General features: G+C 38.6%; 1 protein-coding gene across 5 annotated transcripts in view; it reads left to right on the forward strand.

Moving 5' to 3' along the window:
• cadm1a (cell adhesion molecule 1a) overlaps window positions 1–26,468 on the forward strand; it is a 327,221-nt gene that overhangs the window by 231,639 nt on the left and 69,114 nt on the right. For all 5 annotated transcript variants that reach the window (XM_059526378.1, XM_059526377.1, XM_059526379.1 and 2 more), the window contains 2 exons: window positions 11,094–11,240; window positions 24,672–24,824. In XM_059526378.1, the coding sequence (XP_059382361.1) occupies window positions 11,094–11,240; window positions 24,672–24,824 (300 nt within the window). The remainder of the gene's footprint in view (window positions 1–11,093; window positions 11,241–24,671; window positions 24,825–26,468) is intronic.

Raw genomic sequence — 26,468 nt, forward strand, 5'->3', positions numbered from 1 at the left:
GGCTATGCGTTTAGGCTGTAAAAACATCAGTCCAAAAACATCTCTCATTTGGCACAAATCCAAATGTTTCCATATTCACTACATATCTAGATGCTAAAATAGTATTTATTATAGTCTAGACTTTGTACTTTTATCGACATAAAACATAAGAGGCAGCTGTGGCCAATGGTTAGAGAGTTGGACTTGTAACCCAAAGATCGCAGGTTTGAGTCTCGGTGCTGGCAGGAGTTTTAGGTTGGGGGGGGGTTAATGAACAGTGCTCTCTTCCACCCACAATACCCATGGCTGAAGTGCCCTTGAGCCTATAGCCACTGGATATATAGCTGCCCACTGCTCTGGGGGTGTGTTCGCCTATCACTGCTGTATGTGTGCACTTGGATGGGTTAAATGCAGAGCACTAATTCTAAGTATGGGTTACCATACTTGGCAAATGTCACAACTTTCATAAAGGCTATATCAGCACAGTGAGATGGTAGTGAAGCTGAATGCAACAGATTTGAGAACGAAGCAGTGTAGCTTTTTATACGTTTCTTTAACTGTATTTTATTTTGATAATGAACAGGCTTCAATGTTGCAAAAATATGTTGTGTGTGCACGTGAGGCACTGGCGCGATGGTCATACCAACACTGGTTGGTTATATAGAGATAGAGGCAAGATATTATTCAAAACTGTCAAGCTTTTGCAAAATAAAGAAAACTGCATAGCTTTTGCAAAATAAAGAAAACTACTTTCTGCCTTATCGTTTTCCTTAATAAAAACTTTTAAACTTGTTACAAAGAACCATAACTGAGCAAATATTTTCATTTTTTTTTGTTAATCTGTCAATGATTTAATAAACTATACAATTTTATTTAGTTTCTGTTTCTGTTCCTTTCAAAATTTTGTAAGTTTCCGGTTTTTTTTTTTGGTTTTTTTCTTCTTCCTTGAACTAGTTCAGAACCCTGCTCATTTCAGCACAAATCATTTTCAGTTGATTGATTTTTAATATCAGCCATAGTATTTTTTATTGGGCATAATATAAAAATAATTATTGGCTACTGTGTTAGCAAAAGTTTTTGTATTGGAGCTTTCTTAATATAAATCCATAAAATACATTCACAGTAACCCTTATTTATCCCCTACTAAATCGTCCCTGTCCTAACATATTCTCATCAGCACAGAGAGAGGAATGATGCTTATTTTTGAGTGTGAGGCTACATTAAAAGAGAAAATTAGACACCCACCCCGTTCCATACCTAAAGGGGGGCGATGATTCAGACATACAGTATTACAGCCAGCAACTTTAGCCCACACTCCAGCAGCCCTTTACAATGAATGCCCTTCTCCTCCACAGTCTATCAGCCTAAACATGCTGAGGCACTGGAGAAATGCACTCTCTTTCAGATAAACACACACACACACGCTGCACTTGGCAAAGGCACTGTATTTATTTTAATTATTAATTTTTTATGTCTTGCGTTTCAGTTATTAATCGAAGCCAAGTTATTTGTATGGGTATAAATTAGAAGTGAGCTGAAGAAGACACTCCCAAGGGGGATTGGATGAATCCCAGTCCTTGTTAAGGACTCCAGTCCTTCATGGCCTTCTGCTTGGTTTATGCCACATTCTCTCTCTCACTCTCTCTCTCTTTCTCTCTCTCTCTCTCTCTCGCCCTCTTTCTCCTCCAACTCTGCTTGTAAACAGAATACTCTCTTGCCAAAGACATCTACTCACCATTAATACTGAAAAGGGGCCATGCTGATGAAGCTCCTATTATTGTGATAGCTGGCTCTTGTGAAATTATTACTGTAAAGTGATCCAGAAGATCTGTGCTAGCTAAACACATTACCACAAGGCATCACAATAACATGGCCATAATGGAACAGTGGTCTCAATGTTTTAGTCTTTATGTTACCTTGACAACTCAAAAGAAGAACTGTTTTTCTTTTGTTTTTTAAAAGACCCCATTAAATGTAGAAATGCACAATATCAGTACCATAGAAGTGATCATATAGTCATTTACTTTTTGGTCTCTGTGAAAACTACATATTGGCTGATATTGCATATTTCATTATTCCTGCTAATTTATAGTATTTTTCATATTTAATTGACCTTTACCTTTTGCCATGTAATGTTCACTTAAAGGGTTAGTTCACCAAAAAAAAGAAAATTCTGTCATTAATTACTCATGCTCATGTTGTTCCAAACCCATAAGACCTTTTGTTCATCTTCTGAACGCAAATTGAGATATTTTTTATTAAACCTGAGAGCTTTCTAATCCTGCAGAGACAGCAATGCAAAAAGCACGTTTATGGCCCAGAAAGACAGTAAGGACATTGTAAAATAGTCCATGTGAACCAGTGGTCCAACCTTAATTTTATAAAGCTATGGCAATACTTTGTGCACAAAGAAAGCAAAAATAATGACTTTGTTCAATATGAAAATAGAGAAAATTTTGTTATTGGTTAGTTATGAGCTAATTGTAATGAGCAGTAGTGTTCAAATGAAATGAAATTAAATTAAAGTAAAAGGTTAGAAGTACAAGCAGATACTTATCAAAGAAAAGGAATTCAGCCTTGTTGCAATGGATAAAATAGACTTTGCAAACATGATACCATTTTATCACTATGAGCTTTTATGGTGCTTTTATGTGCAACCTCTCTAAACTTAACATACCATTACTACCATAATGTAGTGTTAATTTTATTTTCCTAAAAAGCCTGCCATGAGCAATGTTAACAACTATCTAGTCAGTTTCAGGTGGTGTTTATAAATTAAGAGGAGAGACACTGTTTTATGTAGAGCATTTGATTGGCCAACAGTCTGTGCGGTGCAGGATGAGTTATCGATATTTTTAGTCTATCCTAGAAGAGAAAGTGATTCAATTTTAAATCTGTATCAAAGATTAATTTAGTTATCTTTCATGACTATGCTAGTAGAGATCCTCAAAGCTAACCAGCTAACCAGCATGAACTTTAAGTGACAATTGTTCATTTGTGATTCATTTGATTTAATGTTAACTGCTAGAGGAAAGCAAAGCTCTTCATTTCTCTCTGACTCTGTGCTGCCTCCTCTGACCTCAAGGGCTCCTTGTTCTGCCTCTTTGACTGTGATGTCATGTTAGAGAATGCATGTGAGGATTTTTTTTTTTCTGTGGCGATCGATAGAGGAAGATGTGAGAGGCAGAGGGCAGTTAATCTCCTGCCGCCTGCATGGGGATTCTTATCCTTGTGTGAACAGACGTTGCCTAGATCAGGACGCCGGCTCAGAGACAATGCAAAATTCACACTGAACTGCCCGCACAATCTCTGCTTAAGGATGTCGTATTTAGTTGGATGGAGAGTAAGAGGCCATGTGACTCCGGCACAGCTCACTGATTTCAGAGTGAGGGACAGGTGCTGGAGGTCCTCGCGGTGCGCCATCGTGCTGAGAGGAGGAATGATGGGAAAGGAAGAGAGAGAGAGAGGGCAAGACAGGTCTCTGCTCTTCTGCTGTGTTTGTCTTCCCTGCTTTCTTTTGGTTTTTGTCCCTCTTTTCCTCTCTGGCCTTTGTTTTCTGGATTGCACAAAACCAGATCACTCCCATTATAAAAAATATGTCTACCTCTTTTTTTTCTTCTTCTCCTTTTTCAGTACTTTTGAAAGTCTCTCATGCTCACCAAGGCTGCATTAGATCACAGATACAATAAAAACAGTAATATTGTGATATATTCTCTGTGTGGAGCACTGGCTGTTGTCAGACTCCTTGTTCAAACAAAAATCACATTGGATTATTACAATTAATGGCAAAATGAATGTTTGGACATGTAAACTGATATTTGCTACTGACACAAAAGATAGAAATAACTGACTTAAAACAATTTCTTGCTGGTTAAAATACTAGTGTTCTAATCATATTGGTCACCAAATGTATAATCTATTAATAATAGTAATATATTTTATTGTATTGAGGAAAAATAGTGACAATTTTTATATGTATTGAAAGATAAAATGGTTTAGTTTTGACTTTTTATAGTTGCATAAAAATGGCTTGTCAGATAAATACCCAAAAGTTACTTTAGATGTAAAAAATTATGTGCTCCATTTTTTTGTGGACAGCTTATGTTCCAGCAGTCAGTTATGTAATAGTCTCTGAGAGACTTTTTTTTACCAGCTGCATTTTGCTGGAAAAGGGGTATTTGTTTATCCATTGCCATTGAGACTCAGTCACAGTGGCAGAAGTCCTTTCTTCCTCTCCCTCTGCCGAGAGAGATTTCCAAATGAGCGAGCAGGGGTGGCAAGGCCTCTGGTGCTGCGTCCGGCCCCCGTCGGCTCTCTGACGCATTAATCATCAGGCTGCCATCCATCCCTTCCCACACACCACATTCCGCTGCTGCTCCCATCCGACCAGCATTTTACCCTTCATTAGCACTAGTATCATCACAATTTACTTATCCATACGTTTGTGTAAACGCTTCTTGACTGCTCAGCGTATGAAGAGATTGGGAGGGGGTCTTTGTGGCTGAGGGGCTTGCTGAGCCTTTGAGGGAACTCGCTCCAATTTGTTCTAAAGAAAAGCAGTAGAAGTTTGCTTTACATGTGCTGTTTCAAACCCTGCTTGTTAAAAAGCCGATATTTTTAGTATTTAAACACAACAAAGCTGGGAAACTTTAATGGGTCCATCAATGAAACTTCAGTGTTTTTTTTCTCCTTCTTTTTTATGGAAGGGTTAATCGTTCAATAAAGCAAAACGTAACTTAATTGAAATAAGCCAAGTGATGTCTGTAAAGGATTTAGCAGAAATATCACAAAAGCATCTGAAGAGTGACACTCCTAAAGGCTTAGCTTATTCCAGTTAAGCTTGATGTATTCTCTTAAGAAGATTTGGCAAATTTGTCCATGTTTCATAAGGTTTGGCGTTGAATTCTGTACTTTTAGTATGGAAATGGCCTTTGCTGAAAAGATTAACATTACTGTAGCATCTCAGCATTTTAAGTCTTGGTTTGGGGCTGGTTTAGCTAGTTTAGGGGCCTGATGGGGACTGCATCATTCAAAAGAGCATATGTTGATCTTTTTAACAAGGGGTGACCGAGTTTAAAAGGGGATTTTGGCACGTGTGTCTGGAGGTCTCCTTTCGCAGATGGAAGGGCACAGTGACGTAATCAGAAGACACATGTGCTTAAAGTGATTTCAAACAAATGATATCACACAGCCTGTGGGCTTACAATAAAGCAGCGTTAATGACACACCAATGCATATGAATATCTCCATTCAATCTCAGCAGATATTACAGAGATCTCATTTGTGATTTTTCTTTCCTATGCGCAATCATTCAAAAGGAAGTTCACACAAATTAAAATCCTGCTCTGATAGTTCAACACTCTCTGAACACATATTACTGTAACCATGGAGTTCTTCTCTATTAGCCATATTGTAATATTCGAGCATGAACGCTGACCTTTGTGGCTCAGAATAGTGATGGGTATCATGTATCCTCTCACTGAGTCTGGCTCACAGGTGTATGTGGATCTCACTCTTTTACAATCATCACCATTCAGATCTAATTCAAAGCCTTGGTTTTCCTCACTCGCACATGCTGTTTAAACAGTGCAGCAGGCAGGATGAGCTATCGAGGCGGACAGTAGAGTGCTTTGACCTTTACAGCACAGCAGTGCACTCCTGCATTAGCCTGTTCAGTGTCACACGCACACACACACACACACACATGCACGCTCTGGGTGTTCCTCAGGGTTGATGTATGAGGGGCACTGGGGTGGTGCTGGGCCTGTAGTGATATAAATGGCTTGTCTGCCTCACTGAGAGCAGAGTATCGTCCTCTGACAGCTTTAATCTAGACCAAAATGATCAATGTTCTGTGCTACTTATTTTGAATGTCGTAATTAAATACAGAGATAATGTCACAGATCTGTTTGAACAAGTTATGCAAATGCACAGCGCACAAATTTCTTTGCCATTTTTGCGATGCCTTGTTTGTTGTTGATGCATGAACAGAAAGCAAATTTTTTTCAGGGGCCCTTTTTTGATGGTCTTTGCTTGAGCATTAGGGCTAATGAAATCTTTATTCAAATGGGAATTCATCAATCGCTCACTTGTTCCAGCTCCAGTGACACAAACAATTATCTTAATTAAACCAATCTACACACCAATAATCAATAATAATTTGGGGTCTAAACATGTTTAATCCCTTTATTAATACAGTATGATCCCTTTACAAGATTTACCTAATAGTTTATATAGCTGGAGCAGGTTTCATAACAAGAGGTACCTAGAAGCATGAATTTTAACATATGGTTGTGATTGTTTTTATTATATTATATGTTACAGTGCTTAATTTTTTTTCTTTAATTTTTTTACATTTATTATTCATTGATTGATTTTTTTTATTATTAATTGACCTAGTGGGAATAGGAAAATCAATTTGCATTTTATCATGGCACATTTTTAATAATACAATTTGAAGTTTTAAATGTTTATCAGATTCTGTAACACTTTAGAATAGGGAACACTTATTCACTAGTAACTACAACTTTTGCCTCAATAAATTCCTAATTTGCTTTTTATTAATAGTGAGTAGGTAGCTGTTAAGTTTAGGTATTGAGTGGGATTAGGGATGTAGAATAAAGTAGTACTAATAATTCTGATCAAAGCTGCATTTATTTGATTAAAAATAGAGAAAACTATTTGATTAAAAATAGAGAAAATAAATGTTGAAAAAACATTTTGTGAAAATGTCTTGCAATTTAAAATAACAGTTTTCTATTTTAATATATTTTAAAATATAATGTATTCCTGTGAAATAAACATGAATTTTCAGCATCGTTACTATGATAGGCTATTTGATACTTTTTTCAGGATTCACTGAATGTAAGTCGACTGTATGAATTATTAAATAAGCGACTGTAAGTCAGCTAAATGCATAAATTTTATTTAATTTAATTTAATGAAAAATTAAAAAGAACTGTGTTTACTTCAAATATAAATTTTGTGTTACAATATACACTCACTATTAAAAGTTTGGGGTCAGTGTTTTTTTTTTTTAGTTTTTTAGAAATTAATATTCAGCACGGATGTTAAAAGTCATAGTAAAGGCTTATATTGTTAGAAAAGATTTCTATTTTGAATAAATGCTGTTCTTTTGAACTTTTTATTCGTCAATCTAAGTATCAACAGGTATCAAAAAAGTATCACAGATTCCAAAATAAATGAAATAAAATAAAATAAAATTAAGCAGCAGTTTAAACAGTTAAAAAAATAGTTTAAACACTGATAATAAATCAGCATTTCAAATTTGGTTGTGTGTGTTGGGGGGTTTGGCCACTTTTAATTATTGGGGGTGACTTGTCTGTGTCTCGATGCCCCTCAATGTCTATGTTGGTTATTACCCTGGTAGAATGATTCAAACTCATTTTATTTAAAAACTTGGAACTAGAGAAACAACACATCTGCATTTTATCATGACATATTTTCAATAGCATAAATTAAAGTTTTAAATATTTACAAAGCGTAGTATTTTATATTTAAACTATTATTTCAAATAAAAAATAAATGTGTTAAGTGATTTTTTTTTTTGCAAGCTTAAATTTTTATAATAATAAATAATAATAATAACCAAGACTTGACACAATAATTCCATATTATTGCTATTTTGCTGGTTTTGATTGCTCATTTAGGATAAAAGTGTTAAAAACTAGATTTCATTTAAATAATTAAGTGAAGATATAATTTTATGTCATGATCAAAACATTATCATCAAAAGAAGTATTTACGGTAGAATGTTTACAATTAATGTTTAATTAACATTAAAGCTTGCAAAATGCTTAACAAATCTGAATTTTAGTGACACTTTTTAAAATGATACAATTTAAAGCTTCAAATGGTAACACTTTAGTATAGGGTCCAATTCACACTAATAACTAGTTGCTTATTAGCATGTCTATTATTAACATATTGGCTGTTTATTAGTGCTTATAAAGTACATATAATGCATGACATCCATAATTCTACCCAATACCCTAAACTTAACAATTACCTTATAAACTAATAATAAGCAGCAAATAAGGCATTAATTAAGGCAAAAGTCATAGTTAATGGTTAGTTAATAGTGAGAATTGGACCCTAAAATAAAGTGTGACCAAAAAAAAAAAATCTGCATACAAATGTTACACTTATCATGGAATAACTCATACAGTAACACCTTTTGGAGATGTAAATTCAACAGAGAGCATGCCAGAATTCAATTAACATGTTTACCCCTTTGATGAGTTTGACTCATTGGCATACCCTAGTGGTTCATGTCTGTTCCTGTAGCATTTTTTTTTTTTTTTTTTTTTGTATAGGCCTCATGTTTTCTAGCTGTAGGGTAAACATCTGCTTTCCAGTGCATGAATAGTTAAATGATATCTCACCAAGATATGTTGCCAAAGTTTCCGCTAAACTTTTTGGAAGTAAAGGAGAAGCACGGTGTCTCAGGAGGTCTAGTGATGATTAGAATCAGCCCTCACATCCCACACAACAAAATGGCATCCAGCTCATCAACCCAGTTGAGCAAAGTAAACACTGAACTAGTTAATTACATGTTGAGTAAGTTGAGTTATCACATACACTCTACATTTTAATGACTTTTCGAGCAATGGTTTAGTTCAAAATATTGCAGTGCTCAGCCAAGATTGGCGTTATGGGGTTTTCAGTGAAGGGATGAGAGGTTTGGAAATGAACTAAGGGGAAAAAAACAAGAAATAAAGTCGATAGAGTAGCATATAAAAGAGCACATTTTAAGGTTATCAAGTGAATATTTTAATGTTTTAATTTAGCATTCTGTTCCTCACTACTCGCCTTCCCCCCTTTTTCTGTTGAGCTTGCCAAACGTGGCTGCAGTGTGTGCTCATGTATGTGTTTACCCTTTCGATGCATCTTCTGTCACTTAGCATGATTACCACCCACCAGCTGATCGGCCACACAGTGGCCAGTATTTAACGAAGACTCTGTGACATCCGCTGTAGCACGCTTAACCTTCATCGCTAACCCCTTTCTGGAATAAACAACCATTCTATTTGCATTTCCAATCCAGTCCTCTCAATCCACACCTCATCCCCTTTGACAAGTCTTAAGGAAGTCACTCCTGTGGAAGGGTCATTTGTTTTGGTCTGTTTTGACTTTGTGCTTCTGGCAGGCTGATTGAATTCAGTTTTGTTAAACTGTCTCCCCTTATCTGTCGCCATCACACGATCTGATTGCTTTCTTCCCTTCTGCTTTAAGTGACAGGGCTGTTTAGAGGTGCCTGACAACTGAGGCATGCAAATTAGCACTTGACGGTGTCTTAAAGTCATGTCACATTTCACATTAATATATTTATTTAGCTCCAGCTTTAGCCTATTCATGTTTTCCTCTTAGCTCTGCAGGGAAGGCAGCTGTGTGGTGTTATTTTTTGTATTTTATTTTATTGTTTCCACTCAGAAAGCAAAAGTATAGTTCAGCTGTGAATTGTCTGGCTCTTAAAGGGACAGTTCAACCCAAAAAAATAATATACAAATTTTAATCAAGTGTTACATAGTAGAAAAACAGTCATAGAAGTTTGGATAAGAGTGAATACTGTAAATGATTACAATCATCATTTTTGGTCGAACTGTCCCATTTAATGGTATACATTTTTGCTTTGGGTCAAGTGAACAAGGCCTGTAGCAGTGGTTCCCAACCTCGTTCCTGAAGGACCACCAACACTGAACATTTTGCATCTCTCCTTTATCTGACAAACCCATTTCAGGTCTTGGAGTCTCTACTAATGAGCTGATGATATAAATCAGGTGTGTTTGATTAAGGAGACATGGAAAACATGCCATGTTGGGGACCTCCAAGAATGTGGTTGGGAACCACTGGCCTGTAGCTTCCATTCCTATGGCAGTTGCAGATCTTATCACATGCTGATCTCATCCACAGAGGGGATTCGGACCAGGCATGTGTAACATGAAAACAGGCAATCTCATGAAGCACACACTATGCGGGAAAGAGAGGGGGGAAAAACACTTTCACACTCTGCTGGATATTCACACCCACTCTAGCTGTGTTTTGCCACCTGTTCTTCATTGTGCACTCATGTAAGTGTGAGATTGTGGGTTTAGATGATGCTGGCTGCATCTCTGCTTCAAGGAAATGGACAGTGGTTCCATTTTTCCCACTTTTTCATAATTTTGTCCATTAGCTGCACTATTGCCCAATGCCTGGTGCCTTATATCTTATAGCATAACCAATGAGCTAAATGATGCAGATGTTTCGTATTATTTAAATTTAATGTACAATATCTAAAACCACTAATGACAATGCTTCTATTTACTTTTTTCTAATTTCATACAGTTGTTTTTCACTATTAATTATATTATCAATTACAATTTGAGTGAAATATTGATTAAAAAAATTTAGTTGACATAGAAGATGGATGGATGACCATATGGATAATACATAGATTGCATATCTGAAAGGATGAGTGGATGGGTGCTAGATTGTAGAAGTTATAAGATGGGTGGATAAATGGATAAATGGACAGATGGACGATATATAGAGAGTAGATCTTATAAAATGGATGGATGGACAGGCAGATATTTTTAAAACAAAAGTTATATGATATATGGATGGACAGATAGTAGAAGTTATAGATATTTATATAATAAGATATTTATCAAACAAGATGGATGGCTGGATGGATGGATGGATGAACATACGGACAATATTTAGATAACAGATGTTATAGGATGGACGGATACTAGATAGTAGAAGTTATAAGATGGATGGATGGCAGATATTTAGAAAATAGGAGAGCGAGAGACAGACAGACAGAGATGGATGGATGGCAGATATTTAGAAAATAGGAGAGCAACATATAGTCAGACAGACAGACAGACAGACAGACAGATAGATAGATAGATAGATAGATAGATAGATAGATAGATAGATAGATAGATAGATAGATAGATAGATAGATAGATAGACCGATAGAAATTTATAAAATGGATTAACAGATGTACAGTATGTAGATAGCAGAAGTTATCTGGATGGACAAATGAATAGATCTGCCTCTCTTTCATTCTCCAATTTGATCTCTCTTTCTCTCTGTCCCTCCACAGTCCAAAGCCAGAATCTCATAGCGGACAACATCTCAGTAGTGGAGGGAGAGACAGCCACCATAAGCTGTCGAGTCAAAAACAATGATGACTCCGTCATCCAGCTCCTCAACCCCAACAGACAGACCATCTACTTCAAAGACGTCAGACGTGAGTACACATATTCACACGACACACACAAACACAAACAGTCCACTTGTCCCAAGTGGAGTGGAAGTGTTAATGCATTAGAGTAATCAGCCCATAGAGAGACCCAGCTGGCTGGTGAGGGCATGTTTTTTTCAGGGATTTGCCATTTGATTTGACATTTCCCATGTCATATGCAGAAAAGCGCTTTGATTATAGTATTTTCTTTACGCCAAAGTTGCAACAGGAAACATTTTTAAGTAGTTTCAAAGTGCTTTTTCGAGTTTTTTCTATGTCCAGTCCGGCACATATCATGTGGTTTCAATGGACATGGTGCCTGTCTCCACAAACGGTTCCCGGAAAGGTCCTTCTTATTTCATCGCTTTTCTCTGAAATAATGATAAGCTTCTCTGAGGTGCCAGACCGAGTCATTTTCATCTCCTTCCCCATAAACGGCACTGTGGTTAAAGAGCGTTCCAGTCAAGGGGAGTGAACGGGAGAGCTGTCAGTCGCCTGAGGGACTGTCCTCATCAAGTAACGGTTAAAGTAATTGTGTGCCCGGTCCTCTCAGAGTTTGGATTAAGGTCTTCTGAACCGTCATTTTATCTCTCAGCTTCTAATCATTAGCAAGGCTCAGACTCCTGATTTTTGGTCCGTGCAAGGCTGTAATTATCGCCCGTCTTCTTAATAAAACTTTGATGGGCTCTTCTCAAAGTAACCGTGGCCGGTAATCAAAATTGATTGCTGCCATTTAGAAGAAGCAGCATGTGTCCTGGAGCCTCTAGGATTAAACCTGAGAAAACAATACAAATGAGATTCGGAAGAGGAGCACAGTTGCAAAGGAAAGGAAATTAGACCGAGTGTGAGCAAGAGAAAGAGAGGGAGATGTGAGCGCAGATAATAGAGGCAGCCGTTGGCCATTGATACACAAAGTTTTTCTTCAACATCTCATTTCTGGTTGCTTAGAGCAAGTTTCAGATTGTCCACTGTCTGCGCTCGGTGGAATGCAAAGGAGTGAACCAGGCCTGTTTTTCTTGTTTTATAAGTTTATTTGTTATTTACTTTAATTTTAATGCATTTATTTGTAAATACATTTTTAATATTGTGTTTACATACTGCTGTAAAATTCAGCTTTGCCATTACAGGAATAAATTACAAGTTAAAATGTAGTAAAATAGAAAAGAGTTATTTTAAAGTCTACAAATATTTCTCAATATTAATGTCATAGCATATCAAGATTTTTGTGTTTTAGATTAAAAAAAATGTCTTATTTGATTAAATTGAAAATTGTATGTACATATTGTAACATAAACTGATGTACTGTTGGAGTATATATGGCCAAATTCTTCAGCATCTTTTGCCTTTTATTAAGTTTTATTGTTTCAATTGTTTTAAGTTTAATTATTTTAAAATTTAATTATTTTAAGTGGTAACAAACTCTTAATTTGCTGCTTATTAATATTTAGTAAGGTAGTTGTTAAGATTAGGTATGGAGTAGGATTAAGGGGTCTAAAATATGGTCATGCAGAATAAGGCATTCATTTGTGGTTTATAAGTACTATAAACTAATATGCTAGTAATATGCATGCTAATAAGCAACTACTTAATAGTAAGAATTGGTCCTTAAAATGTGTTACCAAAATTTTTTTTAAATTGGACATTCAGAATCAGAAATCAGAAAGAGCTTTATTGCCAAGTATGCTTGCGCATACAAGGAATTTGTTTTAGTGACATAAGCTTCCAGTAAACAGAGACAACAACACACAGACAAAAGAAAGAAAAAAAAAAAAAAAAAAAAAAAAAAAACTTTACAGGAGATTTACAAATTGGCAAATAAATAAGTGTATAAACAATTGTGCTATAAATGATAATGGACTAGGATTGAGTGAGATGCAGGAATGTTCTAGGATGGAGGGGTAACAAATAAATATAAGGATATTGCACATTTTTGCATAAGTTTAAGTGGGAAACATTTAACTGTTCATGAGGTAGATTGCCTGGGGGAAGAAACTATTCTTGTGCCTTGCTGTTCTTGTATTTGCGGCTCTGAGGCGCCGGCCAGATGGCAAAAGTTCAAAGATGGGGTGACTTGGATGTGAGGGATCCAGAGTGATTTTCTGAGTCCTTTTCCTCACTCTGGATGTGTACAGTTCTTGGAGGGTGGGCAGGGGAGCACCAATAATCCTTTCAGCAGTCCGAACAGTTCTCTGTAGTCTTCTGATATCTGATTTTGTAGCTGAACCAAACCAGACAGTAATTGAAGTACACAGGACTGACTCAATGACGGCTGAGTAGAACAGTTTCAGCAGCTCCTGTGGCAGGTTAAACTTCCTCAGCTGGCGAAGGAAGTACAACCTTTGTTGGGCTTTTTTCACAATGGAGCCAATGTGATTGTCCCACTTCAGGTCCTGAGAGATGGTGGTTCCCAGGAATCTGAATGACTCCACTGCAGTCACAGTGCTGTTCATGATGGTGATTGGGGAAAGTGCAGGGGGGTTTCTCCTAAAGTCCACAGTCATCTCTACTGTTTTGAGCGTGTTCAGCTCCAGGTTGTTAAGACTGCACCAGACAGCCAGCTGCTCAACCTCCTGTCTGTAAGCAGACTCGTCACCGTCCTGGATGAGGCCGATGACTGTAGTGTCGTCTGCAAACTTCAGGAGCTTGACAGAGGGGTCTTTAGAGGTGCAGTCGTTGGTGTACAGGGAGAAGAGCAGAGGGGAGAGAACACATCCCTGAGGGGCACCAGTGTTGGTGGAGCAGCTGTTTGACATGAATTTCCCCAGTCTCACTAACTGTTGCCTATCTGTCAGAAAGCTGGTGATCCACTGACAGATAGAGCTAGGAACAGAGAGCTGGGTCAGTTTGGTCTGGAGGGTTGTTGGGATGATGGTGTTGAAAGCCGAACTAAAGTCCACAAACAGGATCCTCACATAAGTCCCTGTTTTGTCCAGATGTTGCAGGATGAAGTGCAATGCCATGTTGATTGCATCATCCACAGACCTGTTTGCTCGGTACGCAAACTGCAGGGGGTCCAGTAAGGGTCCAGTGATGTCCTTCAGATAAGCCAGAACCAGTTTTTCAAACGACTTCATGACGACAGACGTTAGAGCCACAGGTCTGTAGTCGTTAAGTCCTGTTATCTTGGGTTTCTTTGGAATGGGGATTATGGTTGAGCGTTTGAAGCAGGAAGGCACTTCACACAACTCCAGAGATCTGTTGAAGATCTGTGAAAAGATGGGGGCCAGCTGGTCAGCACAGGTTTTCAGACAGGCTGGTGTAACGCCATCTGGGCCTGGTGCTTTTCTTCTTTTGTTTTTCTTGAAGACCTGGCGCACATCATCTTCACAGATTTGAAGAGCAGGAGGTATGGAGAGGGGGATTGCAGGAGGTGTTAATGGTTGTGTAGGGAGATGGTCAGAGTGGGTGTTGGGGGTTTCAAATCTACAATAAAACTCATTCAGGTCGTTAGCAAGTCGTTGATTAGCCTCAGTGCAAGGGGATGGTGTCTTGTAGTTTGTGATGGCTCTCAGTCCTCTCCAAACTGAAGTAGAGTCGTTGGAAGTAAACTGGTCTTCCAACTTTTTAGCGTAGGTCTTTTTAGCCGCTCTAATCTCTTTGTTCAGTGTGTTCCTGGCCTGATTGTACAAGACCCTGTCCCCATTTCTGTAGGCATCCTCTTTGGCCTGACGAAGGTGTCTGAGTTTTACTGTAAACCATGGCTTATCATTGTTGAATGTTAAATAAGTCCTGGTAGGAATGCATATATCCTCACAGAAACTAATATAGGATGTTACGGTCTCTGTGAGTTCGTCCAGATCGGTGGTAGCAGCTTCAAAAACGCTCCAGTCTGTGATGTCAAAACAAGATTGTAAATCCTGCTCTGTTTCGCTGGTCCATCTCTTCACAGTCTTTACTACAGGTTTAGCAGATTTAAGTTTCTGCTTGTAGGTCGGTATAAGATGAACCAGACAGTGAAAGTGAAAATGAAGTGAAAGTGACGTGACATTCAGCCAAGTATGGTGACCCATACTCAGAATTTGTGCTCTGCATTTAACCCATCCGAAATGCACACACACAGAGCAGTGAACACACACACACACTGTGAGCACACACCCGGAGCAGTGGGCAGCCATTTATGCTGCGGCGCCCGGGGAGCAGTTGGGGGTTCGATGCCTTGCTCAAGGGCACCTAAGTCGTGGTATTGAAGGTGGAGAGGGAACTGTACATGCACTCCCCCCACCCACAATTCCTGCCAGCCCGGGACTCGAACTCACAACCTTTCGATTGGGAGTCCGACTCTCTAACCATTAGGCCACGACTTCCCTGAAAAATTTGTGCTCTGCATTTAACCCATCCGAAGTGCACACACACAGAGCAGTGAGCACACACACACACACTGTGAGCACACACCCGAAGCAGTGGGCAGCCATTTATGCTGCGGCGCCCGGGGAGCAGTTGGGGGTTCGATGCCTTGCTCAAGGGCACCTAAGTCATGGTATTGAAGGTGGAGAGAGAACTGTACATGCACTCCCCCCACCCACAATTCCTGCCGGCCCGGGACTCGAACTCACAACCTTTCGATTGGGAGTCCGACTCTCTAACCATTAGGCCACGACTTCCCAGATCAGAACGTCCCAAAGCTGCTCGTGGAACAGAGTGATATGCATCCTTTATTGTGGTGTAACAGTGATCCAGTATATTACTGTCTCTGGTGGGACAGGTAACATGCTGTCTGTATTTTGGCAGTTCACGGGAGAGATTGGCTTTATTAAAGTCCCCAAGAATGATTAAAACAGAGTCCGGGTGTTGTTGTTCTGTGTCTGTGATCTGATCAGCGAGTTTCTGTAAAGCCAGACTTACTTGCGCTTGAGGAGGGATGTAAACACTAACCAGAATGAACGAGTGAAACTCCCGCGGCGAATAGAACGGCTTGCAGTTGATAAACTGCATTTCTAGATCAGGACAGCACATCTTCTTTAATACAGTTACATCTGTACACCACCGTTCATTGATGTAAAAGCATGTCCCGCCGCCGCGCGATTTCCCCGTTGATTCTGCTTCGCGGTCCGCTCTGAACAGCTGAAAGCACGGCAGATGGAGTGCGCTGTCCGGTATGGCGTCATTCAGCCAGGTTTCCGTGAAACACAGAGCAGCAGAGTGAGAGAAATCCTTATTTGTCCGAGAGAGCAGAAGGAGTTCGTCCGTTTTGTTGGGTAGAGAGCGGAGATTTGCGAGATGGATGCTAGGCAACGGCGTTTGAAAATCCGCGCTTCCTGAGTCTGACGAGCGCTCCCGCTCGCTTTCCCCGTCTGCGCGTCCTGAAGCGCTTGATCAGCGCCGCTGCTCCTCCGATAACAATGTTCAGTAAAACGTCTGTATAATAGAAATCCGGAAAAATATCATGTGATGTGTTCTGCCGAATGTTCAGCAGTTCATCCCTGGTGAAACTGATCGTGTTTGTTAAACAAAAAACAGGAAAAACGAACAAAAACAGTACAAACACTGGAGAGCCAAGCACTGAAGCAGCCATCTGCGGCGCCATCTTGGATCTTAGCATTCATATTTAGAAAACATTTGAACATTTTATATTTCTAAGGTGATAGCAAAGTTGGAATGTAAAGGCTCTTTTGAGCTTTTGGCTTCTCAGTAGGTGAAGGAAATATGAAGATAAAAAAAGAAACTGTGAGAATCTTTGGCAGTCTTCAGCACTAGTTCAGCAGGAGGTGTTAACCGCTGTGGAGTGTCTAAAGCACCTCCTCCTCTTTACACACCTCTTACACCCCCCACCTAGTGTGAGCAGAAAGAAACATTTATTTATTTATTATATTTATTCCACAAAGGCCATTTCACATGACTCACATCAGGGCTGCAGTGTTCAGTGCATGCGCTGCTTTGACCTCCACGTGAATGACATTGCAGATAATGTTTTTTAAAAAAAGGGCAGTTTACGAGGTCACTGGGTGCAAGACGGGGTGGTGTGTAATTTTTTTGTTGCTTTGTACTCTAAAGACCCTGACAAACCAAGCCGATGGACAGACGTCAGATGTCTGCGACTCATGTCAGGGATTCAACGTTCAACTATGCTCTGCTTTGACCTCCATGTGAACAACATTGTAGATAGCGATAAAGGGCAATTTATGAGGTTACTGGGTGCAAGAAAGTGTGCCGTGTTATTTCTTTGTGCTGTAAAGAAATGACACACCAAACCAATGTACAGTTTGCCGATTGGCCGAGCATGTTGAGTAAGAGCTAGGCATCTGGCGAGAAAGACCACTCTGATTGGGCTGTTCTGCTTAGAATAGTGATAAAGAATAGTGATAAAAGCAAATAAGTATAAAGTCAAAAGTGAACACAAAGTCTGTTCTAGTTTTACATTTTCATCTTACATAGTCATTCCTATACGCTTTTATTATCATAACTATATGGCAGTCTAAAATAAAGAAAGTGACGACCAACTCAAGCATCTCTTGCTGTAGTCTTTGCGGGATTTTGGCATGTTCAAACTTGACATTTTGGCTTCAATTGACAAGACAGTTGACTTTTGTGTCTGCTAGTTTTTTATCAGTTTGGTGCATCACTGCCTTAAATCATCATTAATGAGGTGAAATCAAACTTAAGTGCAAAGTTGGAACTTAGAACGTTGCTTCATGTCATGTGAAAGGGCCTTAAATTCTCTCTAATTTTGATTGTCTTGTATGTCATCTTTGGAGACAAGGTAGATTTTATTCGTAGAAACCTAGGACAGATTTTTTCATAGAAAGCACTTTGTAGCAGCAGCACTATGTAGCAGTGCATATTTTAAGTCTCCTATTTTCTCTGAAATGTGCCATGCTGAGAGGACACAAAGCTGTGACTGTGTTATTTCACATTGTCTTTTTGTCCTTGCTGCATAATCTTTTCCTTTTTTTATTTTTTTTTAACTTCCTGAGCCTTTCAGATTCCTGTATGGCATATGCTGGCCATTGCATATGTGCCTGTCCTCAAATGTTACGACACACACTCATTTTGATGAGAATTAAAACAACGAACAGAGACCAGCATAGCTGTTCCCCTATGCCTTTTGCCCGAATGAAACTCTGAGAACATAATGCAGGTTAAAGCCTTGTAAAAATCCCCAGCAAATGAAAGACCATTTCAAAAAACAAAAAAGGAACACGGACAGCAAAAGCATTTGTCCGTGCTTTTTTTCAGGGTGATAAGCTTTAAAGGACTTTGTCAGGCAGGGAAGCTGGTTTACTAGGCAGCATGCCCTCAGAAGGGACCGGAAACCATGCTGAGCTTCATTCTTCACCACTCCCACAGCGCGCTGGATGTAGCTGGCCGACAGAAACGTTCCCTCTCACGGTAGTGGGACAACCTCCTGGGGCCCTGCGAGCTCTCGCTGTCACTGTGTCCAGCACTGTGTCCCAAAATACTACAGCAAACAGCAAAGGGCATGTACTACACAGTCAGACACAGACACAGTCAGTTATTTGGGACACATAGCATTGATTTTTTTTTTTTTTTTTTTTTGTGTTTTGTTTTTCAGTTTTGACTTTTTTTTCAACTCCTTTTCACAAAAATAAATCAGAGCGAGTATGTAAATTATATCTGGGTGTCCTGATGGCATATATTTTTTACAACTGCCTGTTTGTGCACTTTGCATACTTTTCTCATTTAAAGTTGATATGAAAGCAAAATTGACCCTATTTACACTTTTCCTGGTCTTATTGGAAATGAATAATTGGTGCACATTATCCAAACACCTCTAACTTTCCATTTCAGATGACGCCACTGATCTCTTCCCTCCAACCTCAAATTTTTCACTGCAGTTTTTTCTCCCTTTTCGCTCTAAAACATGGGTCAATGATGTAATAAAATGTATTATCTGGATATGTATTTATTTATTTAACACAGTGTTGTGCTTTGAATACATCTGTTATGTGATGAGCATGTTTTTAATTTTACATTTTAATCAATTTGAAGGAATATCAAAAATATCAAGAATAGTCTCGTGGGCAGCATGTCGTGTTTTTTCAATTTTTTTGTATGAATTACGATCTCACATGTATTGGGAGATCACAACCATTCAACCGTTTTTGACAAGGCAAGATTAGTTCAGGTTGTAAAATGCATGATATAACTCCAAAAATGTAATGGTATTTATGAATTAATAATTAATGCCATTTAAAAAAGGAAATACTTAAGTTTTATTTTATTTTTTTCAGCTTTTTGATAATGGACATGCTTACTATTCATTACGTTTCTTACTATTCATACCGACAGGCAGGTGAAATAGGTCATGATTGCTGCATCTGACATTCCTCAATTCTTCCCCAGAAGCCAGTGGTCTTTTTTTACCTCCAAAGCTTCCCTGGTTTTATTCGTCTCACTGATATGGTCTCCCTAGTTTCTTCTTGCCCTCTCTTTTCCCCATTAGAGCTGACACCGCTCTTATTCATGTTTTCATAATGCTTTAATTATTGCTGTCTCTCCACCTGATGCACAGTCACAATAGATTATAAACCGGTTTGGCTTCTTGCTCCTTATCAGTATATTTTAATCCCCACATTTCCCCAATCAATAAATTGAATTAAATCATTAACTTCTGCGTGCCCTCCCTTTGACAGCCACATTCCCACTTTCAAGTTGGCCGCTCTAATTAGTCGCACATTACGCAGCAGCTACATGAAAGGCGCAGTGCTTGGTGTTTCAAAACAAAGAGCACCACAATGGCTGTTGAGATCATAGCGCTGCTGTTGGTCCATGCATTTCTTTTTGGGCACATGTGGCTTCATTACTACCAAGCTCAGACATGTACCTGTGTAAACTGCGCACACACTTGTGTTGAGTGGAATAAAGATGTGAAAGCTACATGTGCGTGATGTTTTATTTATTTGTATTTTCGCTCTCAGCTTACGCCACACTGACATCATGATCAAAGGTGAGAAATGTGTTGCCTTGGCAGCAGGGTCTTCCAGCGCGGTCTCCACTTGCGTGCGCGTTGATCTGTGAAAGAAATGGACCCTTTGCATCTCCCTTGCTGCGGATGGTATGAGGGGCTTGAGGGGGCTCGCGTGGGGAAATGCAAGTATAAGAAAGCCCTTCATAATAGAGAACGGTGAAGATCTTTTTCCTTTTGCGGAGCACACAGAGTCACTGCAGCCCTTGTAGAGCAATATGTTTTTTTCTCTTATGCGCACACATTCTCTCCCTATCTCTCTCTTTCTATCTTTTTCTTTTGAATGAAAGCAAAAGAGCATGGGTAACCAGCTGGATCCAAGAACAATCAACACCCCACGCCATCAGTGCCTGCTTTCATGATCCCATCGCCTCAAAAATTCTCTAATGATGCCCGATTATTTCTTTATTTATTTCCCCTTTTATTTATTTCTTTATTTATTTATTCATGGTTCTCTTTTTTGTGCGCCTTTGAACTCGGCTGTTGCGGGCAAGAACAAACGCATGCATGAGTGCTCTCGGTGTTGTAAATGGTCTGTCGATCGGCCTGGAATTTATCCACGAGTGGGGGCGGATGGGGGTGGGGGGTGCCAGTAGCCTTTCATCTCTCTTTCGCCCATCTCTCCATATTTCTCCCTCAGCACCATTTACTTTTCATGCTCAGCCTCCCACACCGGCAAAGCGAACCCTAATGGACTCCTCATTATTCTAGGCCGAAAGGATTCTGTTCCTCCTCGTAATTAAGAGAGAGAAGTGTAAGTTTGGATCGGTGTGAGATTCTCGCAGCCACGTTGGAGCTTTCAGATCGGCCTATAAACTGAGGAAGTGTCTGTCATATTTGATGTAAGCATACAGATGTCCCAGTTTCTTCTTTAAATATAATTAAAATTACAACTTTTTCTTATTTTTGTTTTATTATGTGAAATCACATTGCCACTTTTCAAATGGCTTTTATATAGAGATTATGTACTTCATTTATGGTTTCAGTGTCAATCAAAAGTAATCTTGAGATGAAATTTGTCAAAAACTAAATATTTAAGTATTTAAAGTTCACCAAAAAATGAAAATTACCCAATGATTTAATCATCCTTAGGCATATATGACTTTCTTCTTTCAAACGAATACAACAGGAGTTATATTAAAAGTGAAGTGCATCCAACTATCTTAACACTGTGTCCTAACTACACGCGATAAAAACTATCTTTTACATCAGAGATAGGCAACTCTGGTCCTAGAGGGCCACTATCCTGCAGAGTTTATCTCCAACCCTAATTAAACACACCTGAAAAAGGCAATCAGTGTTTTCGGGATTACTAGATAGATACAGGCAGGTGAGTTTTTATGTGGGCTGAAGCTATACTCTGCAGGATAGTGGCCCTCCAGGACTGGCGTTGCCTATCCCTGCTTTACATGTTAATCAGAGTTTTTCTCCTAACTAGCGCCAATGGTCACATGCAAAATTTCTATTTTAGAAACGGTTTCTATTTCTGTGACATCACAGCTGGAACAACAACATACAAACTATATACCAGAAGATAATCAAAGTTAAACGTGTTTAAAAGTTATTAACTTTATTAAAAGTTAAACCTAATATAAGTTTCTATATAATTTTGCGTAACCTTACACAGCCATGCTGACAACAGGTAGTTTACCTCACGTCTAGAAAATAAATGTAAGAAAATATGTACATTACACTGCAAACTCAATGTGAACCAACAAGGGGGGGGTTAATAAATGCCTTATGAAGAAAGCATGTGATGCATTTGTGTAAGAAAAATATCCATATTTAAAACTTTATAAACCATAATATCTAGAATTTCGTTAACTGTCGTATGCATGTACACGAGAGAGTGGCATTCCAGCATATGAAATAGGATGTAGGTGAACAAGGAGATGAATAAGCCCTATTCGCATGGGATTATTATTATCTGGGGACCTTGTGTGATTTAGAAATTACCCCCCAACACACACACACACACATACCTGAATTTTCGTGTGGTACATTTTCACGGGATAAGCGAAGCCTGTGATTTATTTGAATTTACTGACTTATCTCCTGGATATGATGTCAAGGCTTTGAGAGTCCCATTCTTTGGTCTGGTTAGATGGATTAAAGAAAGAAAAAAGAAACTAATATAGTTTCGTGCCCCGTGTCATTTACATTTCACCAGGTTAAAATAATATCTAAATCTTTATGGTTGATTTATTTGTGACACGTTAACCTCAGCACATTTTCAGCTTTATCTTTCTGCGAATTGTCTGTTGTAGCAATATGACATCAACCAAAATGTTATCAAACACTCCAGCGCAGCTCCATTCTTCGTGAAAGATGGATAAAAAGACTCACAGTAAACAAAAGCGTCAAAAAATTATATACAACCCACCAAATGCTGCCTAAAATCACAGAGATGCCGATTCGCACAGGACTAATATTATCACAGGACCAGGGACGTGCGGTCAGGGCAGGCAGGGTAGGCAGTGCCTCACCAAAGGAAATGTTGACATTACATTTATTAATTCCAAGAGCTTTATTAATTCACCACATTATTAATTGCATTAATTTTATTCCAAATATTATTTTTTGTAACAAAAATTTTCAGGAATACACATAATATACTTTGCCATTGTTTGCTTCTAAAAACCGTTGTTTCATGCAGGAAATTCAAAAGCCATGGCCATTGAGGCAGAGGTGAGCGGTGCCTCTTTGGTCCATAGAACGTAGTTTATATAGATTTGCGCATGCGCAGTCAGTTCTCATGCTGTCTTGAATTATCAACATTGAGGCAGAGACCGAGCTTGCTTCATGTCACGTGATCTACTCGCTCTCACTCAATCCGCGCGCTTCCCGAATACTAGCATCTAGTATACTTGCGTGTCGGTGTGTGCGCCTAGCAGTTTGTAGGAGCGAATAAGCTGTTTTTGTACTTTAAAGCTGTACTGCTGACGCAATGTTTTCTGACTGTAGCCTGGTTCGCCGTCACCAGACCAAAAGTGTGTGTGTGTGTGTGCGCCGTGGCTGTCTGTGCGCGTTTGCGCATTTTGATGGAGTGACTAGGCTGCCGCGCCGCCTCCTTCTCTGTGTCCCGCACAAAACATTTGTTTGTTGTATAAGTCATAAGATAGATGTGTCCATTAATTTGATTATTATATTTGATTGTGCATTAGCCTCACATGACTGACTTTGCTGAATGCAGGCAGCGATCTGATGATGCCTGATATGAACTTGGGTTGCTAAATTAACTGAATGAATATATGAACATATATTCCACACATTGATAGGTCACAGCCTACCCATGACAAGATTTCACCGCACGTTACTGCACAGGACCTTGAAATATGGTGAAATATGGTAGGTCATTTCGGGGGAATTTTAACTTTACAAATTACAGCCATGACAGATTCGCATGGGATTAAGATCACAGACAACCTCTGCAATTATTACAAATGGCTGGAGCTTACCAGGTAATACTAATCCTGTGTGAATAGGACTTTAGAAGTACAAAATGAGGATTTGTAAAGAAAAATGTAGAGGGTTTCGATATAAGTCAAAAGAAGAATGGTTTTCCATTGCTGTAAACAAAACTTGGATCTCAAGAGGCTAGCATATTCTCACCAGTGCTTACGCTACTGCTACTTCATCCGCCGGAACTCCACCTTTTCATGAACACGTTTATAACAGTTAGCAGCCATTCATTGCCATTATAAAGCTTGGAAGAGCAATGACATTTTTTTATATAACAGTTATATACAGTTATAGACACCTAGAATGACTTGAGGATGAGTAAATCATAGGGTAATTTTCATTTTTGGATAAAATGTCCTTTTAAGATATATAAAGATGTGTTAGCTATGAAAGACAAAGAAGTCTGCCATTATATTCCAAAAATGTACTGTAGTTTCCACTACATAATGTTATCAAACTAGTTACAGTACACAATTTGCATGTATATTATCCACTGTTGGACATTGTAAGTCAAATTGAGTGCATTTAATGGTCTATATTCGCTAAAAGTCTGCATAGACAAAAGTGTCTATGAAACACCCACATACTGTACATGCACACCACAAAGCAAGAACCTTTTCCTGTTAGGTGTTAAAATGAAAAAGGTTCTTCGGTGTCACAGTGGTCTAGTATGGCATGTCCCATGGCTACTGTCCCTGTTACAATACAATGCTCAGGTCACACAATGCCAGAAATAAATGCACCCTTGATCCTGAGTGTGAAGCGATCTCAATCACTTCAGTTATTTCCATGGAGCACCTTTCAGCTAATCTGAAGAATATATTGTAGCCTGCACGTTTGTTAAGCTTCCCTGGTGTCAGTTATAAGCAATAGCTTAAAGAAGCATATGGCTGCCTTTATTTGCTTCAGTGGAAACACAATTTAGCCTTCAGATGGGAAAAATACTGCTTATTATCTCCTACATGTTTCTATTGTTGCTTGCAATGGAAGCGAAGTGTGATAATGTGACTTTTTGTTCCATCATCTGCTCTCTTTCTTTTTCAACTCTCCAGCCCTGAAAGATGCTCGATTCCAGCTGGTCAATTTCTCAGACAACGAGCTGCGTGTGTCGTTATCCAACGTGTCTCTTTCAGACGAGGGAAGATATGTGTGCCAGCTCTATACAGACCCCCCACAGGAAGCCTACGCCGACATCACTGTGCTAGGTATGAACACTCATGCATGCATGTACATAACATACAACACAGCCATTTATATATTTTTTTATAATTTTATATACTCAGCTAGACACCATGTCAGGTTAAAAGTAGTTCAGCTTTGAGAAACATGTCTTAAGACACCTGTGTTTTGCTCCACCTTACATTCATATCAAGTTAGCCTACATTTTATATTTTAAGTGCAAAAAGGCTGCATATTTAATGTATAGGCTTAAATTATGTCGTTGCATTTTTTTATAAATACCTTAAATAAAATGCAGTTATTTTAATTCTCCCATGGCCTCATAAATAATTTTTGTAATATACTCTAGTTGAGCTCTAAAAATAGCTCATCTCAACACACCTGTGTTTTGTTTCACCTTTGCATCCAGGTTGTAGCCTACATTTCATATTTTAATATAAGTCTAACTTACAACTTAAATATACACACCCATAAATACAGGGATTTAAATTAACCTTTTCACTCACCAGCAAATTTGGCTACTAAATTTAAGTTACCAGCAATTCATAACTTCTACTAGCCAAAATAAATAAAACTAAAATAAGCCAGCAGCTTGAGGCTGTCTGCACGGCCCGTGACAAAGTAATGTTGCAAATCATTTTGTGTCAATACTAGGTGTGTGCGATATCAGCAGAAAATAATATCTCAATATCTTCTGGAATTTTATCAATAAATATAATCAGACTATATATATATATACATACATACATTTAAACATTCATTTAAATATAAAAAAAACACAATTTCATTATGAAATAATGGCATTCTCTGAGGGTGTTTTTAAATTTGGTCCTTTTAAGGGATTTGAGCAGAGTTTACTCAATTTTTGGTCCATATGTGAATGTTCCAAACAATCTCAGACCCTTTTAAAGTGCTTTCAGATATCGATACAAAAGCATGCATTGCAAACACAAACCACACTGGGCTCGCTTGTTTTTTTCTGTTCTGTTCTGTTTTTCTGTTCTATTTGATTGAATCCATGATGCCATGTAGTGTATCTGAACAAGCTGTCCAGGACTTCCAGCTTTACAAAAAAGATGCCCACAATATTAAAGATCCGGCATTATATTTAGCTGTAGGGATGGGGTACTTTTTTATCTTAGTGTGCACAAAACCCATCTTGTGTGTTTGCTGCCAAAAAAAAAAAAATCTTTTTTTCTCCATCTGACCATACAACCCGGTTCCATTTGAAGTTTCAGTAGTGTCTGGCAACTGAATATGCTGGAGTTTTTTCTTGAATGAGAGCAGAGGAATTTTTCTTGATATTTATTTATTTATTTATTTTTACCAATAGTGCCAATAATTCTTACTAGGAATATATGTTTGTAATTTAATTATTTTTTATTTAGAACACATTTATTTATATATATAAAATATAAAATCTTCCCACATGTGGTCATGACCCCAAGGTTGAGAACCTCTGGATTAGACAAACCTCAACCTCTTGTTTTGACTGTCAGATTTCTCATAAGGCACTTGGCGCATAAACAAACACCCACAGACACACACTCGCAGGGCTTCTTTGTTTCCTGAGAAACCCTTTTATGATCAATCACTAGAGTGGAGCAGCTTTTATGAGATGCTGCAGCAGTGTAGAATCGAGATATAGCCATTCATCTTCACCTAGCAGA

The sequence above is a fragment of the Carassius carassius genome, chromosome 36, assembly GCF_963082965.1.
Source record: "Carassius carassius chromosome 36, fCarCar2.1, whole genome shotgun sequence".
NCBI classification, from domain to species: domain Eukaryota; kingdom Metazoa; phylum Chordata; class Actinopteri; order Cypriniformes; family Cyprinidae; genus Carassius; species Carassius carassius.